Source organism: Protomyctophum bolini (genome assembly GCF_963924005.1).
Source record: "Protomyctophum bolini genome assembly, chromosome: 13".
NCBI classification, from domain to species: Eukaryota; Metazoa; Chordata; class Actinopteri; order Myctophiformes; family Myctophidae; genus Protomyctophum; species Protomyctophum bolini.
Window position 1 is genome coordinate 44966132 of NC_137874.1, and position 10152 is coordinate 44976283.

Sequence of the window (10152 nt, forward strand, 5' to 3'; positions counted from 1 at the left end):
CAAGTCCTGGACCGGAAGTAGGCAGAAATTCATTGGACTCAGGCAACAGCTCAGCTTGAATGATCTTAAATCCCTTTGTTTTAGATTGTTTTGTAGTAATAGTACAACATAAACATTAAAGAGACTTTAGTTGTTACCCTACAATACTTTAAAACAGTCGACATGTTGCACACGTGCTTAAAATAGCTCTTATTTGCGCCGCCCTCGTTGAAAACAATGTATTTCCAACTCCAGCTTGTCCCAGTTCAGGCTGCATGAACAGCGCTCGATCGGTTTCTGCCCCCTCAATATCGTAACTCTTCTATTAGATGGCTCTGATCCAGCCATAGCTGTGTAGTGTAGTGTGACAAGCTGGAGTTTGAAATACATTGTTTTCAACGAGGGCGGCTCAAATATCAGCAGTTTTAGGCATGTGTGCAACATGACAACTGTTTTAAAGTATAGTGACAATACTTTAAAACAGTTGTCATGTTGTCACTGACAACTAAAGTATCTGTAATGTTTAATGTTATACTATTACTAAAAAAAACGATCTAAATTAATTTAAGACCATTTATAGAGCTGGGCTGTTGCCTGCTCATATGCAATATGCATTAATTAGTAATTAAAACAGTGTGATCATGCTCCTATTATGAAGGCAACCCGAAACCGTGTGTGTGTCACAATTTTGCGCAAACCCTGAGACAAAACAAGATATATGTTGATAGAAATATTTTGTGTGAACTTGCCCTTTAATAATAACGGGACCGACCAAATTAAGCGGCCACTTGGCGGCGCCAGAGATTGTATTGCACATTCTTATTTTTCCATTTTCCAATCAATTTGTGTGGGTATGATGCTTCCTTATACAGTAAGCGACCTTTGGACATACCGGTAAATATAGTAGCTTCAGATGATGGCACATGAGATAACCAATCTCACATCGCCGTATTGGTGTAAAGACCCATGAACCGTTTCTTTGACTCGTTCTGACGGATCGTGACACAATTCACGGGTGATGATACAACGAAATTGAATCAACTGCTACGATCGAGACCAAGCTGTCTGCATGGTTGTTATTCCTTCCCTGCGCTAACGTTAGCTCGCCAGCTAACACAACAGAAGGAAACCAACCACATCAAGAAAAACAACCAGCCAGCCTGATTGATTGATTGTTCTGCGTTTTCCAAAGATGGATAATCATAATGTCACGACGTATAGCGTGCAGCTGTACATTTATGACCTGTCGAGGGGGATGGCCCGCAGCCTTAGTCCCATCATGTTAGGTGAGTGAGAGTGCAGCCAGGCTAGAACATCTGTATCCCTGTGGCGTGAGAGCGGTGGAAAGCATTAACGTGGGGCGTGCCTGAGTGATGTGACTTCATGTGTGAGATATATTAATTAACATTTAATTAAACTGTGATTTTATAACTGGTAACTAAAGAATTCCACACATGTTTAACAAGTTGTGTAGTGTGTGTACCTGCTTGCTATGTGTTCATCACTTGTTGATCACAGCCTCTGTTTATGTTGCCTTTCTCTTTACAGGGAAGCAGCTGGACGGAATATGGTATGAATCTGATCTATTCACTGTTATTTTTTCATTCATTTATAGTCTTGTGGTCCAGCATCTGACTGTTACTTACCTCATAGGCACAGTAACCTTAGGGATATGATGATGACAACAGCTCCTTTGCATTTCCTATGGAATCATTTAGAACAAGTATAGGACAGACCTATTTCTGGTGTGAGCCCAGAGTTTAGACTTTAGAGTCAAGTCCAGTCTGTCTGTCTGTCTACTCTGTACCTACCTACCTACCTGCAGCTCTGATGTTAGACTATAGTCACATACAGGCCTATGCCATTCAACTGCATGGTAGGCCAGGTCTAGCCTGCTGGGCACCATTTCGTTTAGGGTATATGATCCTGTCGGGAGCGGATGATATGGTTACGTCATGTTGTAGTATTGTTTTGTATAGTCGACACAGGCAGGAACAACAGGCGGCAACTTTATTGAGGGAAAAGGAATTAAGGTTCCTTCCTTTTTTCTCAATAAAAGCTACAGGCTACGAGAGCTTTTATTGAGGGGAAAAGGACAATGATTGGCTGCAGAGGTAAATGCAGATGCAGTCTGTGTCTCTATCACACACACACACACACACACACACACACACACACACACACACAGTCACACACACACACACACACACACACACACACACACACGCACACACACACACACACACACACACACACACACACACACACACAGCGACCCAGGAGTCCTAAGTTGGTGTTGGCTATAGATTGCACTCTTGCATCACATATAATGCATTGCTTGGTGTTTTATTCTTCCAGGCACACGGCCATAGTGGTGTACGGAGATGAATTCTTCTTCGGTGGGATAGGGATCACCAGCTGTCCACCGGTGAGGTTTAAAAACAAAGGAAGTGACTGAATGTTTAGGCTTATATATTATTACAGCAGTGCAGATGACAGAATATGATGCACATAAACATAATATGCAGAGCTATACTAATATAGGACTACTAAAGCTGTATTTGTCAGCCTTCGGATTGGTCCCTAACTGACTTTATTGACACTAAGTTTAAACTAAGAAATGAATGCACAGACAGAATATCAATAGCCTATACGATACGAAGCAACTGAAAAAACACGTTATTTCATTGGTAGTGGACGGAGAGAAAGGATTTTTGTCCAACCACAAAACGGTAACCAATGGGTTGGAAGAGGCGGGGCACAACCAGGGGCGGGACATTTGAGCCGACAGCCGCGGACAGAAGTCTGTATTGTAATAATAATAATAATCAAAATCTACAAAGTAACTAGTAACTAAACTTTTCAAATAATTGTAGTGCAATAAAGGTACAGCAGTATAAGTAAGTATAAGTAAAAGTACCTCAAAATAGTACAGTAGCCTACTTGAGTAAATTATATTACTTTCCACCACTGGCACTAAAACGGCAAAAACACGAGATTTACAAACTGACTCTTTGGCACTACCAAGCTTTTCAGTAGGACATTAAATAAATCCCATAGAACAGTATACTATACATCAAGCCTATAAACATGATGCGTGCTGGGTTGGCCTACGGGTAATAATAGAACAATTATAGAACAGTACTACATCAAGCCTATAAACATGAATGATGCATGCTGGGTTGGCCCGCGGGGTAATAATAGATGGATTACTGGCTGCATTGATTCCTGGCACTGGCCCCATACTGTGATGCTGCTTGTAATGTAATGTAGTTGCCAAGTGCCCTTGATTAACCAATTTTGGGCGGGAACCCCTTTTGGTGTTTTAAACATAACGTTATAATTTAGCTATTGAAAAATAGCAGATCTACAAGCTCATAGCGCGCCACCGAGTGGCGCGCTACAAGCTTGTAGGTCTGCTATTTTTGAAAAGTCTGTGAAAATGTGGCACAAATCTTTGAATATAATATTTCAGAGCGAACATTTTTAACTAAAATATTGGCTTCTGAGAACTACATATTTTAAGATGGGGGTCCGTGGCCCAATAGAGATAATTCTGGGGGTCCTTGACATGAAAAAGGTTGAGCACCACTGACGTAGAAACATGGTTTTCAGAAAAAAATTAGGATTTAGAAGCCTTTTTTTAAATCGACCTCAGTCCAAAATGGGTTAAGACCTCTATGTTGGAGACTGAGCTCGGCTGAGTCCTCTGCTATCAGTTTATTGAACCGTTGGTACTGCCTCTTCCTTATAGGGTGGGTAGAGAGGCTGCCTGGGAATCGGAAGGTTGCTGGTTTGACAGTCTACCTGTGGAAGTGTCCCTAAGCAAGACACTTAACCCATTTTGGACTGAAGTCGATTAAAAAAAATAGTCTTCTAAATCCTAACCTTTTTCTGAAAAACCCATGTTTCTATGTCAGTGGGGCTCAACCTTTTTCATGTCAACGACCCCCAGAATGATCTCTATTGAAGCCACAACGAGAGACGCCACAGAGTGCGCTAAAGCGTGCAAGTTATAGCGTGTCAAACGTTTCCGAACTTCGCTTATAGATGACTCAACCTCAACGTTCGAGTTGCAACCTGATATGGACCGAATAGTAAATCCTCGTACCCCCCAGAGTGCCGCGAGTAGGGAAAGTTGTGAGGGGTGGCGTGACCATTTACTCAAACGTGAAGGCGATTCATTCCACACTCACGAGCAAAAAGGAAAGGTACTATGTTTACCCAGGGTAACTGGACTAAGGAAAGGAAAGGTACTATGTTTACCCAGGGTAACTGGACTAAGGAAAGGAAAGGTACTATGTTTACCCAGGGTAACTGGACTAAGCTCAAGAACTTGTTTACAGCCAGGCCCTGCCTCATAGAACATTTCATGGTAGAGGTTCAATGCCTTGCTCAAGGGCACTTCAGCAGTGGTAATTTTAACGTGCCGGTCCGGGGATACGAACTAGCGACCTTCCGATATCAAGACCGCTCCGCAAACCGTTCGGCCACCGCTGCCCCATACAGCTATCTGTTTGGTGAAGCAGTAAACGTAATTTCCCCTCCCCCCTGGGACTATCCCTTAATTTGTAATCCTTAATCTACTCATTGCTATGAATAATAAATAGTCTTACTGGCTTCTCAGTGCCAGTGGCCTTAGTTGGAACTTTAGGAAGTCTAGATACATTCCCTTTGGCTCCAATAGTTAAAAATGTATCATCAGATCAATACATTTGTCTCTTAGAGAAACATTGGACCATTTGGACCATAGACACCTGAATGATTCATTACGTACATGTCTGCAATAACCTTTGGACTGTGGAAACATTTTTGTTTGTTTGCAGTAGTATAGTGCTCACATTCTTTTAACCCATTTTGGGCGGGAACCCCTTTGGGTGTTTCAAGCATTATGTTATGATTTATAAAGCTATTGAAAAATAGCAGATCTACAAGCTCATAGCGCGCCACCGAGTGGCGCGCTACGAGCTTGTAGGTCTGCTATTTTTGAAAAAATCGAAGAACGACTGACATAGAAACATAGCTTTTTCAGAAAACTGTCAGGATGTAGAAGAACATTTTTAGAATCTGATCTCAGGTCAAAATGAGACTAGCGCGCTAGTGTGTAGAACCGCTGATCTGATCAACTGATCTGATCAACAGCCTTGATAGAAGGATGACATTTTGTTGTGTTTGTATCACTGACTGTGTCTTTACACACAATGTCAATCATGTGGTGATGTGTGTGTGTGTGTGTCGATCAGGGCGGGACAATGCTTGGTCCTCCAGACACCGTGGTGGAGCTAGGAGAGACGGAACTGTCAGAGGAGATCTTCATGGACTACCTCTCCTCCCTGGGAGAGAGCGCGTACAGGTGACACACACACACACACACACACACACACACACACACACACACACACACACACACACACACACACACACACACACACACACACACACACACACACACACACACACACACTTATATGTATTGTCTAGTAGTAGCAATCACTCTTATCCATGCAGTGCAGCAGTTATACAGTAAAAGTCTTTGCAGAGGAGAGGAAACGGTGTGAAATGTTGTTCTCCTATTAGATTGAGAAATGTGTGTTCTCACCACTGTAGATTTCTGTTAACCGTTTAACCACAAAAGTTGCAATTTATATTTAAAAAAAGATGTATCGACTATTTTTGAAAAATACCTGGTAGATTGTCCTTTTTTCAGCAAAGAGACTTGGTAGAGAAAAAAAGAGCAGACTTAGGGCGCCGATTCATACTCCTATTTTACCGCTGTTTCGGCGCTGTAATACCGAAATGTTTTCGGCTCGTCAGAAATTTTCAGTAGCACCGAAGAGCCGACTTTAGGACGGTACCCGCCCCCCCCCCCCCCGAACCTCAAATGACGTCACATTGTAGGCTCTACAGCGCCGAACCGACTTTTATTCGAGTATGAATCGGCCCTTAGTCCTGAGTCCACCAGGGTTAACTAAAATAATAGTACGTACAGAGGGTTTATAAGTGGTTAAAATGGAGCCTATAGCAGCCGTTGCATATTAAGCCACTGATATTATTTGGTCCTCTCGTTCTTTTCCCAGAGGTGACAAGTATCGTTTGTTTGAACACAACTGCAACACCTTCACCAACGAGGTGGCTCAGTTCCTCACGGGCCGAACCATCCCCTCCTACATCACCGACCTCCCGTCCGAAGTCCTGTCTACGTGAGTGGTGGAGCTCAGAAATGTAGCTTAGTTTTCATTTAGTTTCCATTTGTTTTTGTCAGTGAAAATAGGTAGTCGACGAACATGTTTCGTCTTAGTTTTAGTCGACGAAAACAACACTGCACTGCGTCTGTCTGTCTGGCTGACATTTTATCTCTTCATTCTGCAGCAAAAGTATTCAGATGTTGCCTTTGTGCTACCGTATATTGTCTTCATTTAAAAGGAAACAAGCAGCAGTGACAGCAGTGACAGTGTACCGTAGTTCCAAGATGGATGCTTCATTGCTCACACATAATACATAGAAATAGTCATCAAGGACCATAATCAAGCTAAGAACATCTGTCTAACAGTAGAATGTCTGAGTAATTGAGTATATACACTATAGAGTGCTATGTCTACATAATAATTATGCTATCCAAATTAAATAAGTTGAGCCTTTGCATACGCCTGTAAGGTTGTCGAGGCTAGTGAACTGATTTCAGACGTTCTGCTCATGGGAGATCTGTTCCTATAGCTCTTGTTTACTTTACGTTGCATAGGACAGCAGCGTTTTAAAGTGAGCAGCATTGCGTGTTGGGAGGAAAGGTGTCTGAACCATATAGACCAGTTTAAAACAGTGGGACTTTAAAACTTATCAAACTATACAAAATTAAATTAAATCCTTTTTTAGGTTGAAACGGAATCCATCCCAACTCATCCTCCTATACATTGCATGAACAAACACAACCCATCATAAATGCAAACAGATACACAGGGCTGTATTTTGCGTGTCTTAAGTAACCAGGTCTTATTACCTAACTTGAGTAAACTAAAGACCTGGAGGCGTGATCAATGCCATTTGGCTATTCTGAGTGTGAGTATACTGAGCATTGATCACGCCTCCAGGTCTTTAGTTTACTCAAGTTAGGTAATAATAATAATAATAATAATATCTCAAACTTATATAGCGCTTTTCTGAGTACCCAAAGACCTGGTACTTAAGACACGCAAAATACAGCCCACAGAGTAATATTTCTGATTACTTTAACAGGCTTATATTACTTTAAACACTAAAAAAGGAATTAAATCTTCTCCTGTATCTTTCTCCTCTCTCTGCAGGCCGTTTGGACAGATACTCCGGCCATATTAAATCTTCTCCTGTATCTTTCTCTCCTCTCTGCAGGCCGTTTGGACAGATACTCCGGCCATATTAAATCTTCTCCTGTATCTTTCTCCTCTCTCTGCAGGCCGTTTGGACAGATACTCCGGCCATATTAAATCTTCTCCTGTATCTTTCTCCTCTCTCTGCAGGCCGTTTGGACAGATACTCCGGCCATATTAAATCTTCTCCTGTATCTTTCTCTCCTCTCTGCAGGCCGTTTGGACAGATACTCCGGCCATATTAAATCTTCTCCTGTATCTTTCTCTCCTCTCTGCAGGCCGTTTGGACAGATACTCCATCCATATTAAATCTTCTCCTGTATCTTTCTCCACCTCTCTGCAGGCCGTTTGGACAGATACTCTAGACTCCATCCATATTAAATCTTCTCCTGTATCTTTCTCTCCTCTCTGCAGGCCGTTTGGACAGATACTCCGGCCCATTCTAGACTCCATCCATATTAAATCTTCTCCTGTATCTTTCTCCTCTCTCTGCAGGCCGTTTGGACAGATACTCCATCCATATTAAATCTTCTCCTGTATCTTTCTCTCCTCTCTGCAGGCCGTTTGGACAGATCCTCCGGCCCATTCTAGACTCCATCCACATCTCCCCTCCTGGCGGTAACGTCATCAACGGCGGGCGTCACAACTAAAATCAAGCGCGCCCAAAAAGTCGCCAAACTATTTCCAGGTCACTTCCATTGTAATCAGTCGTCTTTTTGTTTTTTTTTGTCTCTTTTTTGCGGGGGGGAACAAGGTCTCATGTGATTGTTTATGTGGGTATAGGGAGGAGGACTATGGCCTTGCTGCCACTGCACTATGAAGTGACTCCACACTGTTTGGGGGTGCCTGTTTTTAACCACAGCGGGGGAACTGGGGAAGATGGCCACGATGGCCCTCATCAGCACACGTTAAGAAACCGCTGGTGACTCGTCGTGTATCAGAGTTTGTTTGGTCAGCGTCCCCAAACAGGCCGATCGACTCGTCTGAGGAAGACAGCGAGAGAACGGCGGCGGGACCTGCACTCGTGAGGGGAATCGACACTGTTTACAGGTGTGAAAGAGCGGGCCGGGCAACACATATTTTCTGTATGACGGCCAAGCTACACCAGGCAATTTTGCGTGCGTGCGTATGCGTTTACTGCGCGCGTTTACTGTGCGTTTGGATAGGACCAAATATATGTCAATGATACCAGGCTACACCAGATGCACGGATACCGCGGGCCATCCTACACGTGCTCTAAAAAAATAGGATCGGTTCTAATTTTTTTACGTACGTCGTGCGTATAATGCCCCCATGCGCGCGTATCTATATATCCTCCCGGAAGGTCCCGGCGCACAAATCTGCCGCGCGCCACAGATCTGGTGTAAAGCCGCCGGGGCATTTTGCACGCACACATGCCCGGTGTAGCTTGGCCGTTTAAGCTCCCTATGTGATTTGCCGTTATATAAAATATAAGTCATATATAGAATGGAGAAAGATATTAAGCAAAGGAACAGGCGAGATAACAGGACAAAGAAAAAGAAAAGAACGATGCAGAATATCACAGTCTCTTTTGCAAGTAAAAGCAGGACTTAAAATAGCAGACAGTGACACATAATATTCTGCATTTTTGCATTGACACAGACACAGACAAGTATTTGGCCCGAGACGTGGCTGCAACTGCAATGGAATTAATGGCGAAATAGTGAAAGGGGGGGGGGGCTGAATCTGTCTGGTTGAGCTTTATTTTTTTTTCTCCTACATTTGAGTTTTTCCTTTTCTTTCGTTTTGTTTGTACGTGGAACTCTCTCTTTGGAGTTTGACGAGTGTCATTTAAATTAGTTTGAGTTATTATTCAAGGTATTATTATTATACAGCATGGAGATTCTGAAGCATAATTTACACCGATTGCGTCGGTCATGTAAAATAACAGAAAAATAAATCTGTTGTTTTCGGTGAGCGATGCAGTCGTATGACAAAGTATATTACATTTAGCTTAATAGTAGAGGGGACTACATTTGTATATGTATACAATTACCTTATTACAGTGTATTAAGGGTCTGAAAAAAATACTGAATAAAACTAACTGCTAAATGAAATGATAATAATAACAAGGTTGTATCAATACAGTGATCATGCAAAGTGTACAGTGTAATGATGTGGTCTAATAGTTGAAAGTTACATTATACACACTTGCAAATACATTATGTATTGTATTAGGAGGAGTTCATGTACCTCATGGTTTGGCAGTAATCTAATAGTTGTGCATATTTAAAGGTTAATACATTGGGCAATAATGCATTGAAATAAGGTCATCGTATAAAGTCAGATTTGTACTGGGCTACAGTTTAGTCTCCTAGGAGGACTGCTGATCCGAGGTCCAGTGATTTGTTTTCCGTGGTTCACATTCCCTGCTCACCAGACCAATTGCTATATAGTCCCATAGGAGAGATGACACCATGAGTTCATCTGGCTGGAGCAATAATTGGTCAAACTGTCTTAAGCCATTCTGACCTGAGATCAGATTCATACGAGGTTTCCACTGGACACACACTGGGTCTGATTAACCCATTCTGACCTGAGATCAGATTCTAAAAAAATGTCAGTCGTTCTAAGATTTTTCAAAAATAGCAGACCTACAAGCTCGTAGCGCGCCACTCGGTGGCGCGCTATGAGCTTGTAGGTCTGCTATTTTTCAATAGCTAAAGCATAACATGATGCTAACACCAAAATTGGTTCCCGTTCAGAATGGGTTAAGAATGTGCTTCCCAGGGGCACGGTGCCTTGGGGTTGACGAAAGGGCCTCTCTGTGTGGACTTTGCATGTTCTCCCCGTGTCCCCTATAGGGTATATG

General features: G+C 42.6%; 1 protein-coding gene across 1 annotated transcript; it reads left to right on the top strand.

Moving 5' to 3' along the window:
- The first annotated feature begins 907 nt into the window (after nucleotides 1–907).
- LOC308326982 (desumoylating isopeptidase 1-like) lies at nucleotides 908–9901 on the top strand. The gene is made up of 6 exons (XM_080780085.1): nucleotides 908–1265; nucleotides 1528–1549; nucleotides 2338–2407; nucleotides 5223–5332; nucleotides 6057–6179; nucleotides 7879–9901. Exons 1-6 carry the CDS (start codon nucleotides 1172–1174, stop codon nucleotides 7967–7969), a joined length of 510 nt encoding a protein of 169 aa, XP_080636211.1. The 5' UTR covers nucleotides 908–1171; the 3' UTR covers nucleotides 7970–9901.
- Nucleotides 9902–10152: the final 251 nt, after the last annotated feature.

What these genes read in the sequence shown, in the direction of transcription:
- LOC308326982 (XM_080780085.1), top strand. Translation starts at nt 1,172, where the DNA reads ATGGATAATCATAATGTCACGACGTATAGCGTGCAGCTGTACATTTAT. An exon ending in CCTTAGTCCCATCATGTTAG is followed by an intron (nt 1,266 to 1,527) that starts GTGAGTGAGAGT and finishes TTCTCTTTACAG; the next exon opens with GGAAGCAGCTGGACGGAATA. An exon ending in CCGTCCGAAGTCCTGTCTAC is followed by an intron (nt 6,180 to 7,878) that starts GTGAGTGGTGGA and finishes TCCTCTCTGCAG; the next exon opens with GCCGTTTGGACAGATCCTCC.